We start from the raw sequence: 27,267 nt of genomic DNA, 5'->3' as shown, positions 1-27,267 counted from the left end.
CTCAAGATCAGGACTGAGAAGAGGGAGGTGGCTGATCTCTGGGTGAGAAACATGTCTGCAGGAGATAGGGTGCTTAAGTTTTCCATTGGTTGGTTCTGCAGGTTCATTCCAGTGCACAGCGGGTGCTGCAGTTTCACCCACAGAGCTCCCCTCGGGGCATCTGGTGCACTGGCTGAAATGTAGGATGTTCTAGGAAGTGCATCTGAATCTCCATATCTTGACGGGTTCTCAGGTAGGCAGGTGGCATTTATTACAGCCAAAATGGAGATCTTGTGTGAGGGGGAAAAAAATTATATATTCTTGTATAAAGCAGCAGTACATGCCAGTGGGGCTGGGGGAACAATTTCCTGGGTTTTCTCAGACTTCATACAACTCATTTTCAGGTTGAGTCTTGAACTGGTTTACTGATATACAAATGAAGTTGGCCTTTTGCAGGAGCCTGTATATAAGATACTTGGAAAGAAATAGTTTATGGAAATACTTCTTGAGAGGAGAACTCAGCTTGCTGGAATGTAAGCAGAAGGTTTAAACTTCTACCAAGTTACCTCTCTAACTGATCTGTTTACAATTATTTATAGTGATGCTCAGTGTGTGGCCAGAATTGGATTCCCTTCTCAGCTCTAGCTTCCCTTGCTGACTTGGTGGCTAACAATATTAAGGACTATCCAGCTCTGTATTGAACTCCTGTGGCTTGCTGTTCATATGTCTTCCAACCGACCTAGAATATTTTGCACTTCCGCAGATATATAGAATAGAGGCAGTATATTTTGAAGCTGATTTCTTAACAACTGTTACTTTCCGGGTTCTAGTTACATTAAATGCTGCTACCTAGAAATATTTGTTCTCTTAACAGTGATGGAAGCTGCATCAGGGAGGCTTTTCCTTGGATTTCAAAGGGATATCCGCATGAGTACTGTGCTGTTCAACACTGAGAAGGGAGAAGCAGGTACTTGGAGTTTACTTCATAGATTGGGGTTTGGGTGTGGTTTTTTGAGTTGGTTGGTTGGTTTGTAAAGAGCTGTGCTATAGCTTTTAGTTCCCTGTGTACACATGCTCTGTCAGAAAACAAAAACAACTTTTGAAAGAATCACACAAGTGGTTCTTAAGGAATTAGAGATTTCAGTGGCTGCTCCCAGGAAAACTCAGCGTTTTTAATGGAAACAAATTTGATTTGGGTGCCTGTTCTTAGAGAATATGCTGTTGAGGCACTCTACTGTTTTTATTGTCCTGGTATTTGCTATTTGCCTAATAACTGATTGTTCATTGAACAAACCCAGTGTTCATTTGAGACAAAGGGGCACAAAATCACAAAATGGGATATAGAAACTTTTATAAGAAGTTTTAAGTAATGTTAAGTTTGGCTTGTATAGCAGTACGGGGACACACGTTAGGAGGATTTATCCCCCGTGTCTCCCGGCGCCGCAATAAAGAATACCTGCTTGTCAGCTTGAAAACTTTGTTGGCAAGTTTGTTCCTGGAGTTTTCTCCGAATCAATTCCAAGCAAACAAGGACAGTTGGATGAAGTGCAGAAAAAAGGTGACTTTAAACAACCTCTCACATCCTCAACTGCATTAGTGATGCTGTAGGTTATACATGGCTAAAAAAAGGGGCATTAGCCCTGTAAACTGATGATGACCAACATACAGTAGCTGTTAGACCCTTAATACTTCTTCCAGTTCATCCACTGCAGGAGAAGTTGCAGGCTGTGAGGTACACCTGGCCTTTCATACAAGCTGTGTTTTCTTGAGGGTAGATCTGTTATTTCCAGTTCTCTTTCATGTAATAGTTTCCAAAGCAATTTAGGAGGTAATCAACACTGTGGAGTCTGGGACGTAGCTGAAGCTGTTTCATGCTCGTCTTTATTCAGGGGGAATGCAGAGGACTCTGTGTTCAATTTGGCAGGCAAACTGAGAATGAGGGGGGAAGAAAGCTCTGAACAACTAAATTGAAAAAGGACAGTTGTTTGTTGTTTTCTTTTGAGGAAAACCCAAAACTTCACTTAACGTTCACGTCATGTGGCAGATGTGGGCTCAAAACATGTTTTTCCAAACATGTTTGAAGCTAGGCCTCCCACCATGTAGAACACTTTTATGTTTTCAATCAAAAGTGCCTGAAACAAAATATTTCAGAAGCATAAACCCATGAAATTTTATTTTATTCTTTTTTTTCCAAATAAACAATCCACCAAAGCAAAAATAATTGCTGAAGTCTTGCATGGATGCAGGTTAGCTTATGTGGGAACTGAGATGAGAGAGAGAAGAGAAATGCATGGAGGGACTGAAGCATCATGAAATGAATATCTACTTCAGAAACAGAAGGCTTGTAGCAGGGTATATACTTGCAACAGCTGAGTTTATTCTTCCTTGCTTTTTCTGTAGTGGTGTCATGATGACAAGATAAAGCCCCTTGTGTTCTCAAAATACTGTCTGTAAGGGAGAGAGGGTCTGCTGTAGCTGTATACTTTTCTTTGTAACAAAGGTTTGGCAGACCAAGTAGCATCCACTGCTTTGTATTCTATCTATTGATAAGTATAGGTGAAATTACTTGTTGATCTTTTTATTGCTACTGGATGCTGCTATCTAATGGTTTCAATGACTTTTCCCACAATAAAGCTCTAATACTCCTTTCTGCTGATGTGATTGTTGATTGTATTATTTAACTCGCATTCCCCACCGTAGTTCCTCGCTTTCACATTGAATTCATTTACAATTGTTTACTCTGGCCTAATTTTGACATCTGCTGGGTCAATTACCCGAATGATCAAAATCTTTTTGAAGCTCAGGGAATTGTTTCCTTTTGTTTGCTTTTCTCCATACTTAGAAGACCTGAAGAATTTATAACTTTTACTGGATTTCTAAGTTTACAGCACATTTTATTTAGGATTTTTTTTTAAGGTAAAGTTATTGAACAATGCTTAACACTGACACGAGAGGTGAGTAATGTCACAACTTGGTTTAGTTTGGTTGCTTCGTTTCAGGCTTTATAAATTCCAAGAGAAATGGAATAAAAGTCTTCAAATAAAAGAAGATATATGGATATATGTGGCATATATGGAGAGAAAGAATGGAACAAGGAGAAGGTTGGTGTTCTGACACAAAATCGTGAATGAGTAGTGGAAGGAGACTGGAGCAAGGGTGAAGAATTGCAAGATATAAAGCCTGAAACTGATGGGGTTAAGGGGGTGGGCTAAGAATTAGATGCTTTGATACATTGTTGAAAGTATGTCCCATCCCAGAGCTTGGACACTGGACTGAAGTCTACTGAATTTAAACGGCCTTTTAGTAAGTGAGGAATAAAGCCTAGGTTTGTAATCCTTGCCTCTAGAAGATGGAAATCCTACTGCTGCCATCAGCTGATGTGACAAAGGTCCATATGGAGATCTGAAGGTCCTGATGCTGCTGGGAAATATTTGAGTTTCTGTATGATGCTGCACATTTCTGCTTTTCCAACTTTCTTCTTCTTTGCCAAACCAAAAGGTGCATATATGTGCACATGCAAGTAAACTCGGAAGCTAAATTATGCCAAAATATGGACTGTTGTTGTGACTGAATCCACTCCCACCCTGCGGGTATCGTCTGGCGTTGTTACACTTGGATTTCGTTGCTGCTTTGCTTTTCCCTAAGAAGCAACAGAGCTCATCTAGAAATAAAAGCTTAGTAGGAAGGGAAGTGTGTGTGTGTGTACACACTCTAACAATGGTGGCGGCTGCACAGCGAGTGACATACCAGATTCGGCAGTAGAAAGCGGGGGTGGGGTGGGGTGTCAAGCATGGGAAACATTATTCTTCCCTTTGCCACGGCCTGTTTGCTTCTCGTTGGGAAAATCACTTAAAAGCAAACCCTGTTTGCTAAACACCGCTTGGATTTGAGCTTCTGAAGCCTGTTAGTGTGCCGCTCCTGCGCTTGCCACACACACGCCGAGTGCCCGGCAATTACAACTCCCTTTCCGGAGGGGGCACGGGCTGAGCCGTTCGGTGCCGGGACGCGTGATGCGGGAGGGGGAATCCTCCCTTCCCGTGTCCCGCCGGCCATTGTTCGCCTTATCGGACTTATCTCTGCCCCACGGCCATCGCTGCGCGCCCGCGGCAGGAAAGCGGAGGGGTTGGGGGGCGTGTGCGCTGTGCGGGGCCCCGCCCAGCGGCGGGCGTGAGGGGAGGTGGCACCGGGAGCGGCGGGGACCCCGGGGGCGGCGGCGCGGGCCGCCCTGAGAGCAGTGAGGGCGCTCCATGGGTAGCGCAGTGGCAGAGCCAAGGGCCCGCGGCGGCCCCGCTGCTGCCTGCGCTCGGCCGCCGTTCTCCGGTAAGGGCCGGCGGCGGGTAATGTGGGACACGGCGCGGAGGGAGGGAGAGGGGAAGGAAGAAGTGGGGGGCTTACCTCAGCCCTGCCCCACAACTCACCTCAGCGTACGCGGAGGCCGCGCGGTGTGGTGGCGGGGAAGGGCGTCGGCAGCCCGCGACCCCCGCCTGGGAGTGGACCTGTCCTCGGCCCGGCGACGTGGCCCCTTCGGGAGCGTCTCCTCACTGGTTCTCTCTTTGCTTCCCATTCTCCGCCGTGGGGATTCTATTGGGAGGGGGAATTGCTGAGCTATCTGGCGCTGTGTTCTTTCCTTTCCCCCGCTTCTGACGGCTCGCTCCTAACCGGGACGGTCTGGAGGCGTTTATCGACAAGCCTGCGGCCGCTCTGTGTTTCCAAAGACAGAGCCTCCTGGAGAAACACGAAACACTCCTCAATAACGAAAGGCATGGGTTCTGTGAGGGGAAACTTCTCCCCATCCGCCTTGCAGTGCGGGAGAAGAAGGGCAAAGTGTTTACGGGGGGAAAGGTGGCTGTTGTACTGAACTCTTCGGGCTTGGCTCTGCTGCTGCTTTACAGCGAAAGTTAGGTGTTTTTCCCATTCAGAAACTCTTTGTCATCAGTTACAGTTTTCAAAGCGGTGGAATTGTTGTACTGCTTGGTGCTCGTCTAAATAAGTGAAAATAAGGCAGCCTCTCTCTAAAACAATAGTACTCCAAAAGTGTGAACTAGATTCGGGAACAGGTCTAACACATCCTGCTGCTTTGAAGCTGGCCAGACTTAAAAGGAGCATGCCTTTTAAATACTATGAAAATTTCTGTCTCGATATAAATACATATCACACTTGTTAAAAGGAGGGGAGGTTTTGTGGCTTCTTCTGCTGTAATTGCAAGGTGGAATTGCAAAGTAGTTTTGTAGCCATGAGAATTACATGTGGGAACAGAAGAAACTTGCTTCAATGTTGTGTTTAATGTAAACCTCACATTCTACTTGAGGTGTTTGGAATTGCTTAATTATCTATGTTATTTGTGTAGTATTTGTATAGGTATTGACTTTAAAGGCTAAATAGGAATTAGAGCAGTTAATTTGTGTTAAACGCTGAAATTTTCTCCCCCTCCCCCAGCACACCCTCCCTGCCAGATTAATTAGAAAAACAACTGCTTTGGCCACGTTTCCTCTGATATTTTTAAGTTGCAAAGAGAAATAAAGCAGAAATAATGGAAAAATAATTGAAGTGCCTTAGGATGATGCCTCTTGAAATGCAATGTTCTAAACGTTAAAGGTGCCACTTCTTCAGGTGCTCTAACCAAATCAAAACATAAGCAGGATAACTCATCTCAACCTGTGCTTTTAGATCGGAATAACTCTTATTTTGAGCTAAAAAGAGCTGAATTTGAGCTCTTGCTGCAGGTAAGCCTGCAACTGATAACAACTTTGTAGCTGTCAAGTTCCAATTTGGTTTTGGTTGTTTTCCCGTGTAGTGTTTGCCATATAGTGTAAACGCTAAGGATTTCTCCTAGTGTTGAGGGAATAAAAGCAGGCATTGTGGGAGCTGCTGGCACCATACCTGACTCTGCCACCTGGAGTTTGCTGCTTTGAAATGAATCGCTTAACCTGACATGGGGCAATTTGCAGCAGCTCTCTGAGTTTTCTGAGTAGGAGGAAGGCAGGTAGCTGCTGAGTTATACCGGCAGAACTGTCCCCAAATCTGTGTACTTTGGTGGAACTTCTGAAGGGTACTATAGCAGAGCAACACCCTTTGAGATCACTGAGATTTGTAGATACGCTTTGATACTACAGTATTTGGAAATCTCTTCACTTTTCCGTGTTTTTCCTTTGATTGCCTTTCATATTAAAAGGTCTCAGGCTGAAAAGACACAGCTGCTTTCAGGATGTTTTCTTTTCTGAGATGAGCTGTGGTAGTCCATGGTTTCTCACTCGGCACAATCTACACAAAGAGAGTTCATTCTATCAGATCAAGGCTGTCTATTATCTTGAGACAGGATGCTGAACACAGCTTGGTGGTTGATGCAGGCGGGGAAGTTGCTCATGGTCTGTATCAGGGCAAGTGTTTTTGCAGTTGTATTCGGTTGTAGTAACATGTCATAGTAAAGAACAGGTCTTGCAAAATGTAAAGAACTTGATTCTGAAGGCTTCCAGAATAAATATGCAGGCCAGAAACATTGCTTGTGAATTAGCTTTTGAAATAATTTCTGCATACCTTTGATTTCTATGCAACACTCTCCATGTTATAGGAATTAAAATCATCTCAAACGGTCAGAAACACTTACAATACTTCAGTTAAGCATTGTAATGTAAAGCGGTGTCATACTGAAAGAAATTTTGGATCTTGTCAGCACAAAAGTATTACTTCTCATATATGTTTATACTAATCATCATTTTTCCTTCTTCTCCACTTCCTTCCCCCCTTAATTTTTAAGGGTTTCATCTTTGGCTTGTCCAATGGACCTGAAGCGCTGCTGAGTGTTACCTGCAGGAGCTCTATACGCACAGTGGCTGCTGGGATGTTGCGGCAGAACGGTGGAAGCAACAAGCGTGGTTTGGGATTAGCCCGACTGTCTACCTCCAACTTCTTCACCATCTCCAATTCAGGAAACTGGGGAATGGGGCGCAGCACCAAGAGCAGCTCTCTGAGCAGCATCAGCTCCAACTCGGACTGCTATGATAATCCTGCTGTGGATCCAGAATATATCACACAACTGGTGAACGACGTCAGGAAGTTTGCAGATGTGCTGCTGTATTTGAAGGAGGCCATTTGTTCAGAAGGTATGTCAGCGGGTCTTGATTCTTACTTCTTATATTCTCTGAAATTCTTGCAACTCCATATGTTTTAACTGGTCTTTACAGTGGTTATTCCTTCTGGCCCTTTACCTTCCTCCCTTCCTCCCCTCCCCCAGCATGATGACTACGGGAAATGGTGGTTGTTGGTTTGAGTTCTGTATTTCCTCACCAGAACACTGCAATATGTTTCATAATCATAACAAGGGAAAATACGCTTTAGCAGGCTGTGTGGGCTGATGCTAAAAATTAGCAAGGCCATCAACTGTTTAGTTTTAACCACCTGAATATTTTTTTTGTAATTCCAAAGAATTCTGTTTATATTTTGGTGATTCTTCTAGGCTAGGCTTTGGTTTTAGAAGTCTTTTTTGCTAGTAGTTTGTAACTGCACTTTCTCCTTCTACAAGATAAGTATTTACCATCTTCTGCCAGCAGGTGGAAACTGCAAGAGTTTCTTGCTCAGGAGGAGTGTGCATGACTCTTTCTGTTCCTTTAGGGAAATTATTTTGGTCACCAGCAGGAAAGCTGTTACTGAGTTTGTACAGAAATGTGGTCATGGTAATACCTGAAATGACATCCAGAGCTGTTTGCTGTAAGGTGTCGCGAGTGCTGAGCGTTTGCAGTCCCCTCTGTTTCAAGTGAGTCTGCACACAGCTGAGCTATCTCTGCCAAAAGGTGTCAACAAACCTTACCAGGACAATCATTTGAGGCTAGTGACCACTTCATGCCTACAGTGGTTTTGCTGAGGGCAGAGGTATGTGTGAGGTGCTTGGTGCCTACTGACACTGATAAGGGCACCCTATAGGAAAGGCCTACCCAAATGTTCCAGTTGCCACGTGGCATTTGAGAATTCAATTTTCAGTTTAAGATATTGGACTCAGAAGATCCAAACATGATAGAGTGAATTCTGTAATACTGGGCTTGCTTTCTGCTGGCTGAAGGCAACTTTGTGGAACCTGCATAGTTTGGGTTACATTTCTCTCTTTGATTTATCTTTGGAAATGTTTGCAATTGTCCAAAAATTAACAAAAACTTTCTAAGGTGATTGAACAGACTTCTTGCACATAAAATTCTGGTTCCTAATGTTTGCAGCTTAACACCATCCTGAAATCAGTGACATGAATGACTCCACGGTGGAAATCAACTGCAGGGGTTGGAGATGAGTTGTATTTGGACGCATTAATCAATGTAGATTGTGTTGGAAGAGTGAAACTTTCAAGTTTATGAAATAACTAAAAGTTCTGCTACCAGCTACTGATGTACTTATGTATGTACTGCATCTTTAAGCAGTTCACAAGTCGCAAATAGAAGTCTTGCATCAAGGTTGCACCAGTGAGCTCTTGTATTTGTCTGGTAAGCATTCCTAGAGCTCGCTGCAGACCTTGCAGCCTCTGGCCACTCTTCCCTCAGATAGCTTCTGCATTTGCTCTTAGTTGTAGTATTGTCGCTTTGGCAGATCTGTCTAATGTCCTTCCCATGCACAGTAACCTCCCTCTTGAGCTGAGGCCTGCAGCCATAGGTGGGCTGATTCCAGTGGGTGCATGCCTGGAATTTCATCTGGACTGCTTGGTTGTGTTCCCTGCTGGTGTTATCTGAGCTGTCTTGGAAGAGCCTAGCTGTTTTTCAGCTATGGTTCACTTAGCATTCTCCTGATGTAGTGATACTATCTTGGATGAGAAATCTAAGCTGTTTTGGGATTATAACTTGTGTTCATGTCTAAACGAGATCATAAATGCCTTTGATTATAGACTTGTACTGTGCTTTGTATGCTACCAATGAAAGTTGATATATAATATGAAGAGTATGCTGAGATTTCTTTTAAGGAGAGAGTGCTATATGACTTTTCAGTCTATTTCAAGGCTATTTCTCTTTGCATTTCTTATGCTAATATATTTCATTTCTCACAGTAGTCTCATGGTCATAATGCTGAATAAATTTGGAATATTACTTCTCAACAAAAGTAAACCCAGCATTGTAGCTTTGATCATTTTTCAGACTCGCACACAACGTTTGTTGTATAAACTGCAGTCTGATCTCTTTGCTAGCATCAAGTAGGAAACATGTTTCTTAACGATACTTTACGTAAAAACCCATCACCACCACCCAAAAAAACCCCACCACCATAAAAACCCCTATCCCAAGCTCACAAAGAAAGACGCTGAATGTAACTAGCAGTGAGAAGCTTGTCAGCTGTTTGGACACGGGGGAGCTGCAATTGCCTCTTGTGTTGACTGAAATACCATGTGTTCCACACACTTCAGTTCTTGCTGCCTGTCTCTTTGGAATTCCCCTTTGAATCTAGGCTTGGTATTCACTGGATATAACAATCAGTTATGAGCAATCCAACTTGAGGCATAGGATCAAGATACTTAACTGATGTCTTAAATGTCTTTGTTAAAGAGGAGGTCTGGGCATTTTTTAAACATAGGTCAGAATGCAGTGCTGTTTCACAAAGTTTTTATTTAATTCTACTTGATGACAGGCTTAACATGTAGTGTTTGAACCGCACGAACAGTGCATCAGTCTCTTGGTCCAGTCTTCAGTTACATTTCCAGATAAGCAGAATAGTGTCATAGGGCTGATACTGGTAAGGATAGTTATATCATCATCATATCTTTGTGTTTGAACTGGCAGGCTGTCTTCATTTGTAGCATTCAAACTTCGTGAGGTCACAGAGAACTGAAATATATTGTGGAGACTCAAAATAAGTCAATCATCTTTCCTTTGTGATAAGAAAGTTTAAGCAGTTGCTTAGAAATCTCTGCCTGGAAAGCCAAATTTGAGAGTGTTTATTCAGTACCTGGGAGACTCAGAAAATTACCTGCAATCTGTGCTGCTCTTAAGACTTCATTTGAGTTTTCAGTTTTAGTGATGGTATTCTGTATTCTTAACAAACCTCAGGTTCAGTTCTTTCAGTTTTAATGTCGATCCTAAGTGCAAATTGTTAAGACAGGACGGCTTGAAAGCTGATGGGTTTTCTCTTTGTGTTTTGAGCTCCAACAGTAGCTATTGGTTCAGTGTGAGAACCAAGTGTTGCCTTCAGCTTGCACCCCTCTTTGAAAAGGTATTACTTACAGGGAAGTACTGTCTAAAGGCTGGAGCTGTCTGTGATCTTCAGAGGTAGTGGTGCACAAGGAGAGAAGCAACTTCCCATGGTAGAGAATGTTTTAGGAACTGAGTTGTGTGCCTCCAATTCAGGCCTGCAGAGAGCTTAACGACCTGACCATAGTACTGAGAATACATTATCATTTGAAGTGTATGAGGTTATACTTAAGGTAAATCCTGTCATTTGGTTTAATGAATCTGCAAGTAAGGGCTGTTGAATTTTTTGGCTGGGCAAGTTCAACATGGATAGTATGTTCCTTTGGAGAATAGGGGATGTGTGTTAACAGTGGAATACTGCCCAATCCTTTGAAAAGATAAGGGTGTCTGTACCTCATCAAAGTTGTACAGAAAGGATGTAAGCTGCTTTTTAGGACAAAACATGCAGGACAAAAATGTTAAGAATTTATCAGTTCAAAAGTAGTATTGCTTATTGCATAGATGCGCACAGTTGAGAGTGTATTTAAGAGTAGGTATTTTATGTATGAGCTTGGTGACACTACAGTCTGTGCTATTACTGCATGTAATAAATTCCATTGTTGTTTTAAGCAAATTATGCCACTGTGTGGTCTTTGCTCAAATGAGATTCATTTAGTTAGGCTTAAAAGCACCACACAGAAGAATATTTAGGACACAGTCTGAGTTCCTAATTAGAATATATTTTACTAAGTGTTTCACTTCTAAACAGTAAATAGTAGCTTATATTTGTATCACATCAGAGAAGGGGGAAACATTCCTGTTTCCCTAGTCTGAAGCTAGTTAGCTACTAGTTTTGTGACATATGCTCTTTATTTTTTTAAGGAATGTAATGTATGCTTCATACTGTAAGTTCTGCCTTTGAGACTGTGGGAAATGCTGCATTTCGTCATGAATGAATAGCTGCAAGAGTAAAATTTACATGTGGGTTAAAAGTGCAGGAGTATTTTACTTTGTACTTTAATGTACAGCAGAATGTATTTTGGAATTATTGCTTGCTTTATCACTCACTTTGAAGTAATCTTCAAAGTGTGATATTGTGTGGTTCATGTGGGTAACTCTGCATCCTTTTCATGAGCAAACACTTTTCCTCAAGCTCATCCTATCTTCTACCCAGATATTTTAGAAGGTGGAATAGCAAGATAAAGCTCAAACCTTTCATCGTGGGTTTTTCCTTGAGGATCAGATTTTGCTGTCTGGCTTCTTTGAGTTTAAGATTTTCTGATTATTTCTTTTAAAACTGAAGCAGAGGTAAAAAATACAGGTGAAGCTGGATGGCCTGGTCAGGAATGTCTGTATCCTCCTTAGAGTAGCACCAAGACGTGTAAAAGGATCAGGAATGCAACCTAACTTGAAACCTCTCAGGCCCTTATTTTTGAAGGGTAAGATATTCAGCCCAGTGGGACGATTTCAAAGGTGTGTCAAGTGAAAGAGTTTCCTCAAAATAAGGAACTTGCAGTCTCTAGCGACCTCAAACCCTTGTGTTAGCACCACAGAAATTGGGATAAATTACATGCTGCACTAAAAGCCAGAAGCTGTCTCAATGTAATGCCTGAGGGGCAAAGAGAGATGATTTCAGCCCTTCCAGGCTTTGATAATAGGTGCCTTATTTTTTGTCCATATTTTAGTACAATTAAGGCACTGTAGTATATTTAGCATTTGATTCTTATTTCTTTATTTTCTCATAATGTAAACCAGTAATGTCCTTTTTCTGAGGCAGTCTTCTTATAAGTCAGTTGGTCCTGTTTTGCTAGGGAAATCTGAAGTTCATTAGCTATTGCAGTGAAGATTACAGATTGAAATTATGGTAATTTAGAATACTGGGTGTAATTTTGCTGTTTGTTCTTTATTACAGTTTTGATGTTTCTTCATGAAAGGTGCTGTCTTTGATACACCTTAAACTTGGATGTATTTACCTGTCTAATGACACCTCTTAGTGTGAATGCTTGGTAGGTGGGCAAACCGCTCTAACGAAGGATCTGAGAAAGGGTTTGCCTTTCTTTGCAAGAGTCTCTGGAAGCAACGTTTGGGTTGGGGTGGAGGGTAATTTTTTTGAGGGAAGTTGGACAGATTTTGTGCTGGGTTTCTGTTTGTTAGTGTTTTGTGTCTTAAATCAAAAACCTTTATAGGAGGAGGTAAAAAAGAAGGTTAAAAAAGGTAAATAAAGAAGTAAAATACCATAGGGGCAGCTGATTTTCAGGGACTGTGAGAGCATAGAACATACCAAATGTGTCAGTAATCTGCTTATGAGTTGGTGAAATGACTGTTGAGGATCCTCAGGAAAAGGCAGAGGAATTAATGTAAATCATAGCACATTGTTTCTTTTATTCCTTGTGGCATGAAAAAAAGGGGGAAACAAGCTGTCTGGTAGATAATAATACCTGTTACAGAAATTACAACATTTGAGCATGTTGACAAATAGTGCTAATCACTTCTAAGATCTACTCAAGTGTTCCATAGTTGTCATAGGTGAAGAATAATTCTGTAATTTAGTATTAAAATACTACCTTTTTAATACTTTGTATATAAAAGGTAATATTTTATATTACCTCTCTTCAGACTTGGTCTACAAAGAGCTAAGTGCATGTTTTTAGTGTGTTAGGCTGTAATTGCATTGTTCATCCTCTTGCTGAGGCAAATAAGGTGTGAAGAGGTGAATTCTGACAGGTTGTATTTGCTGCTTTGCATGGTGGTGTTCCCATAGCAGAGGTGGCAGAAGTCACCTTGTGAGCCACAGCAGCAGCGAAGCCAGGACTAAAGTAGTTTTGGGCAGGGGTAAGGCAGCAAAATTGGTTTTTTGTTATTAGAAAGCTTGTTAAATTTATGGCTGTATTTTAAATATGCCAGTAGTATATTTCCAGAGCAGCTTACAGAAGGAACTTCAGTGTGAGCTGCTGTGATTTGTCCACTTCTCCCCAGCGCTGGCAGTATTTTTCTGGTGGCTTCATAGCAAGCCAGTTCTGGGGTAGATCTGCCTGAGCAGTAGCCCTGGGAAGAAATAAATGAGCTTTCAGCCAGGTCAGTTCCATGAGCTGACTGTAAAGTTGTGCAGAGTACCAGTAGCAAAGGGAGAAGGTGGCTGGCAAAGAGCATGAGTTGCCAGTGGTTAAAATGCAACAAGATTGTGAGGGTCTAGGCAGAGTTGGCATGGCACCGCACCCTGACGCTGCAACATACACTGCTAAAAACCTGTAGCAACTCTGTTGTCTACTCTAATGAATGCTAATTTGACAGAGGTATATGAAAGGTGGAGAGAATAGCAAGCAAAAAATGCCCTTTGTAGGTGCCAAAGCAATCGGCAGCTTGTTCCGCTTATCTTATTTACCTCTTAGCTCTGAGCTTTTGGCATATTTGAATTTGACAGTCATCTTTTAAACTTGCCTTCCTAAAACCTGCTTCTTGTATGCAAAGACTTACATGCTTCCAGTTTTTCTGACCTGGAAATTCTTTAGTCCACTCTTTCACATATCCAAATAGTAGTCACTTCTAAATGTTAGTTCTGTCAACATGAAAATGAAACTGTTTTCTGACAAATGTGAAACAGTCTTTCAAGGTAAGAGCTGTAAAGGATATAAATAAGGACAAGAATGAAGTAAATGCTTCCTTGACTTTAACAAAATGAAATAATTGCTAAGAACCCAAAGCCAATAGTAGTGGTTTTTAAACAGCTTCTGGTGCTTTTTGTGGCAAGGCTCAGAGGAAGGAAGAAAAATACAGACATGTAAACTGTTTCTCTTAGTTCAGCTCTAGGACTACAGCAAGCCAGACACCTGGTCATTTTCCCATGTTTTCCTTACTTCCACACTGTCCTTTCTTCTTGGATCCTCTCAAGATCAGATAGCACTGAGATCCCTGGCTGTGAGTCCTCTTCCTGTCCAGTGCTGGATTCCTCAAACCTGAGAAGTTCTGCAAAGAAAGCAGAAGCTTGATGTACTCCAGAGAACCTGGTCTGTAGAAGAACTAGTGGAGCCTGAATGAAGGCAAGCCCACAAGAATCCAACAAAAGGTAGTTCACAGTCCAGGTTCATGAGAGGCAGCTGTAGCTACGGGCCATGGTTTTCCCAAGGAATGTTACACTTAAGCAGGGAGAGAGAACTTTCCACCTTTCTTTCTATTTCACTCTAAATCATTCCACGAACCTTTGCCCAGGCTTCTTGTTTTCTATAAAACTGCTATCTTTCAGGCTTTTGTTGGGGGGGTCTTGGACTTTCAGATGTGACCAGAATGAGAGGAGCTGGGCATGATTTATGTGTATGCTTTGCAGGTTTGCAGTATTAGAGCACTATTAATTAATCTGCAATCATGGAATAATTCTGCCGTTTCCAGTACTCTGAGCAAGCAGAGGAGGAAAAAACCCCCAACTCCTCTTGAAGTTCAGTTCAAGCAAAGCTGTGCTCTTCATAGTCGAAGTGTAAGCTGCCTGTTAAATGCAGGTCGCTAATGTTGGATAGCAAATGCTGTTTCTTCAGTTTCAGGGAAGACTGAAGTTAAATAATAACCTAGTGGACCAGGAGATAAGTTTGTGGCTGATAGTACTACCCTTCCCCCAGCTGCATACTCTGCATTCCTTCAGAACAAATGTTCAGTTGTTGCTATAGTGTCCAAGATCTGTAGTCAGGAGGGGTGCGTGTGTGTGTGTGTGTGTGTGTGTGTGTGTGTGTGTGTGTGTGTGAGTGTGTGTGTCTTGAAGGCCCGAGTGTTAAAAATGTGAAGTTAACCCTTACGTGCAGTCTGGATAGTTGTGTTGACTTAAATAATCAGCATATCTACCTTTAGGAAACCTCTCAACTGGTTATAAGAGAGAACAAGCGTTTCCCTTTTTTTTTTTTTTGTCTCTTCTGAAGCATGAAAAATGTAATGGCAAAACTCCATCCTTCCTTCTTTTTGCAATTCTGATGTACAAAAGGATCTCAAAACACTTACAGAGCCTTAGCTACATAATTCATTAGCATTACTTTCCCTTTCCATCACAGCAGCTACACTAATGACAAGATTAGCAAGATGAAAGGTGGGTACTGATGAAGAGGATGAACAGTCAGATTTTCTTCTTTGAATGTAAATGTAAAGTTAGGCCTTTCAAAAATAATATAGTTTGAAGCTTAAGAAAGAGGGGGACACCTGGACACAAAAACTTGTCTATGTCAACTCTGCCCCAGCACCTGAAAGATAAGATTTGATCCATACCCAGTGACAGGTCTTGGGTTCTTAACAGCAATTCCTTTGTACATGTAGGAGCTGCTTTAGTTTAAAAACAGAACAAAACCCTCTTGCCCTAAATTAGTTTCCTAATGGAAACTAAGGGCAAAACGCATTGTAGGGTATCCACGAAGACATTTCATTTTCTCATTTCTCTGATGCATCAATATATCAAAGTAACAACTTAAAAACATCAATACAGGTAAATTTTGTATGTTGAACAGCATAAAGTTTAACTGTTATCTCAATGATATTGACTTTATGAAGTTTTCATAGACTGAATCATTCCTTTTCCAATGGTTTCATTGGAAGTGTTTGTCCTTCCCATTTATGTGGCAAGGTCACAGAACTGAAGCCGACTTATCTCTTAATTCCAAGCAAGTGTTGTGGTGGTTTGATTATGTTGGATCTAATGTCTAATGGACTGGAGGTAGAACTGCATGACAGGGTAGGAGATTGAGGTGACTCATGTAAGGCTGTAGAAAATAGTTGTGCTTGGGTTAAACTTTCATCTTAATGACAGTGTAACTGCAGATCCCAGGACTTCAGGAATTGAGTTTTTGGTAGATTTACCTGAACAAAGCATTTTTCCTTTTGCCTTTTTTTCCTGGGTTACCATTTGAAGGTGCTTTCTTGGGTTATTTTTTAGCAGTATACAGGAATTGTTATTTGCCAGTTTTGGTTATCTCTTGTTTTGGAGATTCTGTCAAATTAGGACAAAGGTTGGTTTATCAAACTTAACCTCTTCAGGGCTGTTTTCTGTGTCATGACAAAAGTGCTTCAGGTATTTGGGGAAGTCCCACTGTTGCTTAAATCTGAAGGGGCATGGATGAAAAATGAAGTGCATGTGGCTGATATTCAAATATAGAGTTGACCAAGTTCTGCCTGTTTTTGCTGTGTCCCATTCTGTAGCTTTTACTGGCCTGCACATCCTTTGGTAGTTGGTTTTGGGATTTTAGTTTAGCATTGACTATGTGGAGTGAGAACTAAAGTGATAGTGGGGGAAACAGGGGTCTTAACTCCAGAACCATAAAGCAAACAGATTCTGGAGTTGTCTTTTTCACCTCTCTGTTGTAAGTTATTTGTGAAGAAATATTACTCAATTAAAAACAATGTAGTGAAGTGTGCAGTGGGTTGCATGTCTTTTGGGGCATGCAGAGTACCAGTGGGACATGAGTTACTGCTATAATGACAGTGTTGTAGTGTTTTCTTTTCACATGAAATTGCAAAGATACGTAGATGTGAATTATCTGATATCAGAAAGTTAGGTTGCAGAGGGGATCGACTCTTCCTGAATTTGGGAAGTGGGAAGGGATTTCTTCTTGAGCATTCAAACAGTTCATCCCTCTGTGTCACCTGTGCACGTTATGTACTCAGGCTTTACTCTCTTGGGTGTTTGTTTCAGCAGGACTCCAGTGCTGGAACTTAAAATAATTAATCCTTTGTGTTCATCATGTTTCTAGACAACCTATGGTACTGGCTGGTGCTTTAGTGATTTGAATCCAACTTAAAATCTAAGCTGATTTTACATAGCTTTTAATCAACAAAACAGAAATTGAATACTGTCACATCCTCTAGCAGACCATAATTGTGCTTAAAGGATTCTTTAAAAGAAATGCACGAAGTAATGCACCTCTTGTTTAACACCATATAATCTCATAATCCTGGCTTTGTGTGGTCCTTTGAAAGCTAGGTGGGCTGGCAGCAATAAAATAGCTTCTTCACTCAGTGACTTAGGCTAAAAGTGGAAGGAGCAGCCATGTAGAACAAATAGTATTTCAGGCTGAAAGTAAAATGAGTTAAAGGTTAAGGTTTGTTTTTTAATACAATCTCTTGATGTGGGTTAGCAAAGGTTAAATTGATTTTGTTTTGAATTGCTAAAACAAAACTTTCCTCCCACCTCTTGTGTGTGGCTGTTTGATAGGGTAAGATCAGCTTGCTGGGGCTAGTCTTGCCTTTTTCAGCTTGTTCTTTCTTCAGAAATTCCTGTTGTGAAAGTTCACTATTACTTCATATGTTTTCAGGACCAATATGCAAAGAGCAGAGTTGCTTAAAGCATAAAAGTTTTCTCCTTTTATTTTAACAGCATCTTCCATTGGCAACTGTTAAGTCCAGGGACTTAAAATGCCCTTGAATAAGTAGCATACTTGTAAAGGGTAGTTGCTAACTCTGGTGGATATGGTTTTCTGTTGAAAGGTGACTGATCAGGTTTATTGTGAATGTATTCAGCAGTTTTGCATACACTTGATAACTTAGAATTCTAACTTAAAATGTGTTCTGAGGGTGCTGAAGCATTGTAATCACCTAGTTTTATTCTTAAACTCCAGGCAAACTCAGGGAAATGATATGAACAGTAGCTAAAACAGCCACGTTGTGTGTTCACTCATATGTCAGAAACAGGTAAATAAGGCAAGTTCAGCATTGTTGATTAGTTTTTTCTGGACTTTAAATTTGGGGTTAATAAAAGATTCATGTATTCTAAAGATTAAACTGCATGGCTGAGCACGTCTAGGTTAGTTGACTGGAATCTCAAGGCTAGTAGAATACAAAAGTTGAAGGAATGTAACGTCCAGCATATTGAAATAGATGAATGAAAAGCTGCATTGTGGTGGGGTTTTTCCAAAAGGCTTCCCCACATCCACAAATGGGGAGTTCATCTATGAATTTAAATGTGAAGTGAGTGCGGAGTAACAACTGTTCTGCTGATGTCAGTTGGCAAACCAGCATTGTGGAAATACTTAACTGCTTTAAGTGCTGGCAGAATGAGAAGATTTGGATTATTCTGATGTATTTTGCGTGACACCATCTATTTATTTGACTTCTTGAAAAGATTTTTTGAGAGAGATCTTGATTTTTATGATTTTAATTTCTGACAATGAATCTGCTCTTGGTTTGCCCTGTTTACACAGGCAAGAAAGACTTCTAATGCAAGCTTTTGCTTCTCAGCAGTACAGAATTGGACCAGAACTGAATGGGATAGGAATGTTAGCCCAGTTTTAAAACAAACAAACAAAACCCACCACAGCTTCAGGCCGCATCAGAAGCCAGTCATCCTGGTTAATGCTTGAATCTGAATGGATACACTGATGTATTTTGGCCAATCCCTGACAGCAAATGAGAAACCTGAAAGGGGTGTTTGGGCTGTTTGTGGTACCCAACAGAAACTCATCATGCTGGAAATCTTCCCTGGAAGGCTGGACTAACGGGGGAGAGTTTTGGGGCCTATTCTAGAGCACCTTATCTGCAGAAATTGTAAGCCTGCACTTTGACCCTGTTTTGTTTCAAAAGCCAAGAGAGACTTCTGCCCTGAAAATACCACAAACCTGTAAATACCACCTGCTTTTTAATTGTAGCCTGAATTTATACAACCTAATTTTGGGATCAAATTTAGTGGCAGTAAATGGGCAATTGACTTGCCAAATATGCATTCTTTTGTGGTATTATAAAAGCACTACATGTATGTAATAAATTGGACATTGTTACTCTCAGTATACTGTATTCAGTAAGCTGTTTGCAGGAGCTTTCCATGCATTCTCACTGAATTGGATCTCTATTACTCTTCTCAAACAACCCCCTCCCAAACATTAATGCTTTTATGTCAAATGTTAGGGGCTTGGCTTACTGTTTTTATGCTTTTCTTTTCATCATTCATACTAAAACTTCCCATGTCCTTAGATTTTCTTCATGGAAATAATTGTTTAACTGTTTATTTTTTCCATAAATTCTCAGTTTTATTGCATATGATTAAATCATTGCTTGTGGTAGATTCTGGAGCACATGTTGCTGAAATCTGTATGAATTTGGTGTAGTGTCTTTTAATGATGCCATGACAACAAGGGTTGCCATGATACTGATAAGAAAAAAGGTAGGACTGGCTATCCTGATGTTTTGAAAGCTTCAAGTAAGTTGTTTCCTGATGTAGAGATGAGTAGGTAGCTTCTGATTTTTGCATTGTAACACTGCATGGAATGGTTTCACCAGTGCCTTTTGGCAGCTTCCAGTCTTCTTAGAGATTTTACAAGGATAAATTCTTCCAGAAATTCTATAAGGTTTTGGTTTTCCAGTGAATTAAAATGTTTCATACCTTACGTTTATACAGCTAAATAAAGAAAGAAATATGCTAACCTAAGATTGCTGTTTTCTCATCACTCCTGATCTGTGGCTGCTAACATCTAAAATATCCACCAAGCCTTTGGTCAAAGCAAAGTGGGAAACGTACTTTTTCTGTGTTTGATAGTTCTTATTATGTTTTGAGTGTGATAGTGACCTCTGTCAAATCAGACAAATACAGCAGGCTGTTTGTCATGTTAGAATGGGGCTGACAGGGAGAGGAGAGCAAAAAGAAAATGCTGGGTTAATCTGGGGCTGTTTCTCAAACTGTAGATGTAGGAACGTGGTGATTTCCACACAGTTCGTTGTTGTATGATTGTTTTGCCTAATCTGTGGTGCTCACTGGGAAGTCTCATAGTCTGGTTTGGGTTCAGACCTGGGTGCTGACAGTTTTCTAGTATGTAATACAAACATTAATGAAGATGGTAGTAATGTAGTTTTATGTTAAAGTTATTTTATTTTGGATCAGCTCCATCCTAATGCTGACTTACACCCCCCACCCCCCCATCCTAGGTGGGATAACTGCTGATGCCATGTAATCATTTTGTGTAACATAATGGAAACAGCATGTAATTTACTCTAATGTCAACAATGAGTTTATTGGTAAATAAGAGTTGACAGTCTTTTAGCCAAGATGTTGGTCTTGCAGAGTAAATGTTGGTTACTCATACTTACTTCTGAATCCTTCCAAGATCAAAAGCCACAAGGAGCTGACTGTTCATATTCTCTAAGATGAGATTTTAGTAAGCTCCAGATCCAGGTCTTCAGATATTGAGGAAATTGCTTTCCAGTTTGTGTGCTTGTTCGTGCCACCACTCTGCAAGACTGTTCTGTCTGGCTTCTCCCAGAAGATCTCCTAGAGGAGATTGGGATTTATGCAGAAGGTGTAAAGTGCTACTTCCAATGAGACTCCTGTGTTTCAGTAGAAGGGAAGCTGCAGCGCACACTCCTCAGCTGATCAGCAGCAGTTTACGAAGGCAGTTAGTTCTCAACATGGGGACTAGACCTAGCAAGGGTGATGGTTTGTTTCTGCCACTGCACATGGCCTGGTGGCTTTTTATACAACTGGCATTTAAATGTTCTCATCAGTTGCATTCATTCATCCTCTTAAACTAGTGGGAACATCCATAGTGTGAGTTAGTTCATGGTAGACACTTATAAAAGACAAGGTATTTAATAGTGTCCATGAAGGTAGATGGAGAAATTATTTATGCAAAAATACAGGTTACCTACTTTATAGCAAGACTTTAACGAGTAAGTTTATATGTAATCCCCCACAACCCCATAGTCAAAAGGCTGGTCTATGTGCATAAGCTTGTGGCTGTAGAGTATGCATGGTAGTCGTTCTGCATTGGTGGTATCTGTCACTGTGTGTAACATTGTTGAAAGCTATCGAATGCATTAAGTAAATCATCACATCCTTTTACCTGTAGGAAAGCGCTTTGGGTAAAGTAAAGGAAGACCATATTAAAGGGTGTGAACTAGAATATTTGCTTTGAAAGTCTCAAGGCTTCAAGAACTTTTCACAGATGTATTACTTTTCAGTTGGCTTATCTAAATTGGTGCCCTATCTTTACTTTTTATCAATGTGAGCAACTTCAGTTAGTTACACTTAAGATAAACTTTTAACCACAGCAAAACAAGTTGTATAATTGTTTCTCTTATGACTGGTGAAAACTGGGTACTGGAAGTCTCCTGCTGTTAGCATTAATATTGTAGGTGGAGAAGTGATAAGCAGAATGGTGCATGCATCTTCTGTATGGTTCTGAACAGTAGTGTAGGATAGGGAATGTAGGATAGGTTATGGCCATGGAGGGGAAAACCTGCACATTAGTCTGCATTTAAACTTGTCCTGGCAAACATTTGTTGACATAAACAGCTTCAGAAAAGTTTGGGCCAACACTAAATCAGGTCAGACAAAAGAATACCAGCCAACTGACACAGCAGTGCCTTTCCTGACTGTGTGCATTGTCACCAGCCCTGACTTGGCAGAGGGGGTGACTGCCACTCACAAGCTTGATGAGTAAATTTGATTTAGTTCTGTGTGAACAGAATCCATAGCTGTAAGGCCGTTACTGCTTGCTGGTTTACTAAACAGAGGCTTCCTGTTGAGAAACACCTAAAATGAGAAAACAGGTAGCTTATGGTGGTTTTACATTAAAGATGGATGAGTGGTTATGAAATGTGGTGAGCAAAACCATTGAGGAGTGTGATACTAATGTGCTACCGAGATGGCTTTGCTTACACTGACAGGCTGCTTGGCTGCTCTCTTCTGTCTTCCTTCTGCATTAGGTTTGTCAGTGTTGAATACACAATTTTCACTCTGTCCCTCTTTCTCCACTTCTTTTACTCATGTGGTTGCCTCTACTTTTGGAAAAGCTTGTTTTCAGCCTATGTAAATGACAGTTTAAACCCCAGTGAAGGAAGATTCACAGATAGGCCAAGTTCCCTCCAAGCCTTTTTGATTTTCCTACAGTTTTAAGAGTTCTGGGTTTTTTCTCCTTCTGGAGAGTAGAGGACTGACTGATCCTCATAGGAGATTCCTGTAGTCACCTAAGGAAACAACCCATGTGCACAGTTCCTCTCTGCTGAATGATCAGCAGGGTCCTCTGGTCCCAAGGTACTACCTAGTCTTCTATAGTATCATAATTCATGTTATTAAGTCTGAGATCCAGGAAGCATCCATTGGTGAAGGAACTTCCTGCTGGACTTCATGTAGATAAATGAATGTGTACAGCCAGACAAGGGACAGAAGAAAAACTGAAAGTAAATATGAATTTTCATGACTGCTTAGATCAGATTCAATTTCAACAGGAACTTGCTGGAGACACATTTCCTCATGCATTCTTTTCACTGCAAACAGTATTTGCTCTAGTGTTGGTTGGGTTTCTTAAGCCATTTTTTGACTCCTTAACGTTAAAACTGTGTTTTATTAAGCTGGCATATTTACATTGTGTTATTACCTGTGGTTTATAAATGTGTTCTGGGCAGGCAATCTCTGTTTAGGTGTGTGTCTGGTGAGTATCAGTTGCTGAAGGCAGTGTTAACTGTGGTTCCTGGTGGCTTCTGCCCCCACCCCTCTCCCAAGCACTTGTCACAGACCTTTTGTCTTCTGGCAGCACAGAAAACAATGTTTTAGATATTCTGTAAACAAATAAAGCAGTAATGGAATACAAAGAAATCACAGCTGGGTGTAGCCAGACCTTTGCTTCTGAGAGTACAAATAACTAATCTCATGCTCAAATGCATTACTTTAGTGATAGTGTTCTCTTGGATGGTATGATAAACATTTAATTCCACTCAGCAGTTGTTTTCAACTTGCATTTCCCTTTGAAGCTTACTGTTTCTGTTTCAGACTTGAAGAGGCTCGTTTCCCTCAAGTTGTGTTTTTTCTTCTTGCTCTTCCCTCTCCCACTTAGCCTTTTTTCCTCCACCTCTGTTGGTTTGGTAAAGTATTATCAAAATTTAATACAAACAAACTGCATTTTAGGATCAGATATGCTTTAATTAGGCTTCTCTATGTTTTTTATTGTCTTAACCCTAACCTGTGAAAGCTCAAGAGGCTGTTTTGTCCTGTAGTGACAAGCCTGTAGCTGTAGGTCCAACTGAACTCCCCACAATAATTCATGCAGTTTGTTGCATGCCTGTGGTGCGCTCCTTCCTGAGGACTCCCAAGCTGGGAGCAATCTCTAGATTGATTTATCTGCTTTCCTGCCTTGCTTGTTAGGGGTCCAAAAGTCTACCCACCACATTGCCAGAAGGACCTGGTTATATGCATGCATATTCCTGCTCATGTGATTAGCAACTCTTTTTCTCTCCAGCCAGGGGTGTGCATCAGAAGACAGGGACACCTTTGTTTTGGGTAGGCAAGAAATGCAGTTCTGGTCAAACGGTGTGCTTGTGCAGACCATCTCTGGTCAGTTGACCATAGTATTCATGCCCTTCATGTGAGGACTGCATATACTCTTGTTAGACAGAGACATCTGATGCAGGTTTGTGGCATACAGCTTTCAAACACCCTCATAAAAGCCTATCTGCATCAGTCCTTCCAGTGTAAGTCAGGAGCCTCAGAGAAGGGTTGCAGACAATTTTGTTTGCCTCCGGGGGTTTGTATGAAGGAATTTGACGCAACCACCACAGACCATCTCCTGAGGTTTTAATTCTACACTCTACAGTCTTAGTAATGAGCTACTTGGAATTCCTTTAACTATCTAATAGGCTATTACATGAAAACAACTTGTTACTTGGGTCCTCAGTTAAAAAACATCATGTGTACATGTAAATAAAGAGAAAGCCACAGCTATGCCTCTTTAATAAATTACAGTTTTCTTAATTTACTGCTGTGTAAGATGGATTTTCCTAGACTTCTGTGTATCCTGTTGCGGACAGAGCTTCCTACTCCCCTCCAGCAGGAAAAAACATGCAAAGTGCCGGTGAATGGTAGATAAAGTTTTTTGCCTTAGTCCACTTCCTGAGTCAGGGTTTTTCCTTTGACCATGCATAAGCTAGTCTGAGTTGAAAAAACCCTCATGATGTTTGGTGTATAGGGAGATAAAGCATAGTGGTCCTTCGAAGGTTTGCATTTGCACTCAGTAACAATTGCATGTGATTTGTATGTAATCTCCCCAACCTACCCACCTGCCAGTAGTGATATACGGTACTCATGTGTCATGCTGTATTTGTTGGGCCTCTAGCCTAAATATCATGTCTTGTAGTCAGAACAGAATGGCTCAGATTTGGAACTGTTCTCTTAGTAACCCTGGATCAATTTGCACTGTACTGTAATTGTCTGTATTGACCTGTTTGTTATCATGGCCACAGACTACACAGAATTGCCATTCCTTTTGCTTGCTGGGGAAGTGAGTCAGCTTGTATTAGATCCTCTTTTTCTTTTTCATAAGCTAGACTTTCCTGAATTTGAAAGCTTTTGACCAGAACTTGCAACGCAGCACTCTAGTGCATGGGAACCTTTCATTCCGTGCACCAGCACCTCTTCTGTAACAGAATGTAAGAGCTTGTGGTTTAACCTGGGCCATGTATGCAACTGGAACTGTGTTGCTGAAAACAAAAGTGGGATGGGTTTGGGGACACACAGCAAGAGGCATATGCTGTGAAAAATACCACATTTGAGGGGTTTTCCTTATGAGGACTGACATACTTAAAGACGGATCTTTGTAGATTTGGACTTGTATATGAAAGATGCACAAGATTTGATTGCTGTTTGAGGTCAAAGTTAGCCAACATTTGCCAAAAATCTTTGTTTAATTTTATGACTAGAGAGAAATTGTGCTGAATTTGGATCAGGTATAGAAATACCAGCTGAGCAGTCCCAATGTGCTTTTGTTGATACTCTGTTTTGAATATATGTAGTGATCAAAATCAATGGTTGATGAAATGACATGAGATAAAGGAGATAGTTTAATTCAGAAATCTTAAGATACTGCTGTAGAGTCTTTGTTTTAAGTATACTTACTTGAGTTTTGGGGGAAATGAGTCTGTCTATAAAACACATACAATACTGCAAGTAAACTGTTGACAAATGCTTGTATAACACTTTTTCTTTTTTTTTTTAACAGTTTCTTTGTTCTAAGCAGACTCAGCTTCCATATGGCCTAGACCTCAGTCCAGATATGTCACCATCAAGCTGGTTTGAATGTGATTGGGTGCTCATTCACCATTTTAATATAGTTTCTCCTTTCCTCCTTTCAGAGAACCAAGATGGCCTGCATCAGGTAGTACATGAACGTCTGGGGGAGTTGCTACGTGTTTTAAAAGCAGTGATAAATAAATACCAGAATCTAAACTCGGTCGATATCCTTAGTGCTGCAGGAACAGTTATTGCAAAAGTGAAAGGTAAGGAGTTACAACTTTTCATAGTCCTGGGAAATTGTAATTAGTGACTTGATTGACTCTGGCTAAGAGTTGTAAGTAGAACTCTTTATGTATGGAGAAGAAATGGGAGTTTTTAAGTCTTAATACTTGTTTTAAAATACCTTCTTTAAGTGAAAAGTAATATTAAATAACTTAGTGTAGTAAAATTCTGCTTATAGGAAGCTAGCTGCAAAACCCCACTGCATTCCAAAAGCACAAGCCTTCAGTCTGTATCACAGAATAATATCAGAGAAAAAATAAACCTCACATTTATCCATTTAGAAGGTTGCCAAAAATGTTTGCTTGATTCTGTGGATTTGTAGGGATTGTGTTGTATTTATAGCAAGTGAAGAAATATTTTTATGAGCAATCCAAATCTGCATGGCCTCACACTTATTTAGAACTTATTTATAACTTCCACAGACACATCATAAGCATGATAAAAGCGTCAATAACAACAAAAAGCCTTTGCAGATGTGCATGTTAATACTTTCTATTGCTGACCTTTCATGCTGCAGTCCTCTGTGTGTCAGATGAATGCAAATGGTGAAGCACACAGTTGCTCCAGCCTCATAAATCATAGCTGTTTCTTCTCTGCGTAGCCTTTGACTGCAGCTATCCCTACTCTGGAGTAACCCCAGTGTATTACTGTGGACTCAGTATGTGTTCTTCCATTTGGCATGGAGAATGCTTTTCAGTAGGGTTAAATCTCCACCTCTTGCCTGGGTTAAACCATGTGGAACATCTTGCTTCAGAGATGCATAATTTAGTTCTTGTTCTAGGGTTTTTTCCCTTGTTTTCTAAATGTCTGAACATACACTGCTGATTCAGTAAAGTAAGAATATCAGTTAAAGTACTAACATGTTAGCTGCCTGATTCCTGTATCTTGGATTCCTCCAAGCTTCTTACGGATTCTTCCTATTGCTATACAGCTTTGCCAGTTTGATCTTGCAATTTCTTCTAACTATATGTAGAGATTCCTATATATCTGTCCGTGGTATTTGAAATGATCACAGGATTATCACTCTGCAAGTTCTGAACTTGCTTTAGAGAATTGCACATAACAGTAGGAATGCAGAGGGTATCCATGAGAGGTTAATGTTTGTCTTGGTGATCTTGGGAAGAGTTAAGTACACACGTACATTCAGATACTTACATGAGAACAGGTTAAATGTTCAGTGAACATAATTGTGCATTCACCTTAGGCAAGCCGTTTCCATGCTTAAGTGCTATGGTAAGATTACAATTTGTCTTTCCACTTCCCCCTAATTTCAGGGGATGCAGGACAATGTTCAGCTGTTCTTTCTTAATGTTGAGAACTGACTTAAGGTAGCAAGTAAATCAGATTATATCAACTTTTGCTAAATGATGTTTCCAGAAGCTATTGCAATAATATCTGTTCTTCCTGGAGTATGTAGTTTCTCAAGGTCATTTTTGATACGCAGTGCCCCAAATTGATCACTTTCTGTACTGTCAAAGTTTACAATTGTAGAGTAAAGCAGTAGAATTACTTTCTTGTCTCGCATGGTAACATTATTGGATTGATCTACGTTTATACATTCTCCTCTTACTCTTCTACTTCTGAAGAGTCAAGCACTTAATCGAATTACATGATCCAGAGTACTTGCAGCTTTCTGAATGTGATGCCATGTGTATTTTTGTCTCTTCTTGCTTCATGCTGTTCCATCATACAATGTGAATAGCACTTCACCCTGGGCAGATGCATTGGTGTTTCATTCATTTTCTTATATGTATCTGTTTCTGCCTGGTTTAATGAGTAGCTGTTCTTTGAATAGTTATTTTAGCATTCTTTCATTTCTCTTGATAGTGAACAGAAGAAATAACTTCAGTACTAAACTTTTTTTGGGCAATACAGATATTCACACATACTTTTTAGCTCTTTCCTCTCAGATTTCAGTTT

General features: G+C 40.6%; 1 protein-coding gene across 6 annotated transcripts in view; it reads left to right on the top strand.

The window, feature by feature from the left end:
• The window catches only part of ARHGAP29 (Rho GTPase activating protein 29), a 74,738-nt gene that overhangs the window by 22,244 nt on the left and 25,227 nt on the right, over window positions 1-27,267 (top strand). For 4 of the 6 annotated variants that reach the window (XM_061379241.1, XM_061379242.1, XM_061379239.1 and 1 more), the window contains exons 2-6: window positions 436-512; window positions 2,192-2,331; window positions 2,979-3,080; window positions 6,734-7,079; window positions 25,185-25,328. In XM_061379241.1, the coding sequence (XP_061235225.1) occupies window positions 3,033-3,080; window positions 6,734-7,079; window positions 25,185-25,328 (538 nt within the window). In that variant the 5' untranslated portion in view covers window positions 436-512; window positions 2,192-2,331; window positions 2,979-3,032. Of the gene's footprint in view, window positions 1-435; window positions 513-2,191; window positions 2,332-2,978; window positions 3,081-4,151; window positions 4,300-6,733; window positions 7,080-25,184; window positions 25,329-27,267 lie in introns of those variants that run through there. The other 2 variants (XM_061379240.1, XM_061379245.1) reach the window with 2 other exon arrangements.

The sequence above is a fragment of the Neopsephotus bourkii genome, unplaced genomic scaffold (genome assembly GCF_033783945.1).
Source record: "Neopsephotus bourkii isolate Nb327-2 ecotype Australia unplaced genomic scaffold, CSIRO-AGI_Nbou_v1 NB_1768, whole genome shotgun sequence".
Lineage (NCBI taxonomy): Eukaryota > Metazoa > Chordata > Aves > Psittaciformes > Psittacidae > Neopsephotus > Neopsephotus bourkii.
Note: the sequence above shows the minus strand (reverse complement) of the source record. Positions and strands in the feature narration are given on the sequence as shown.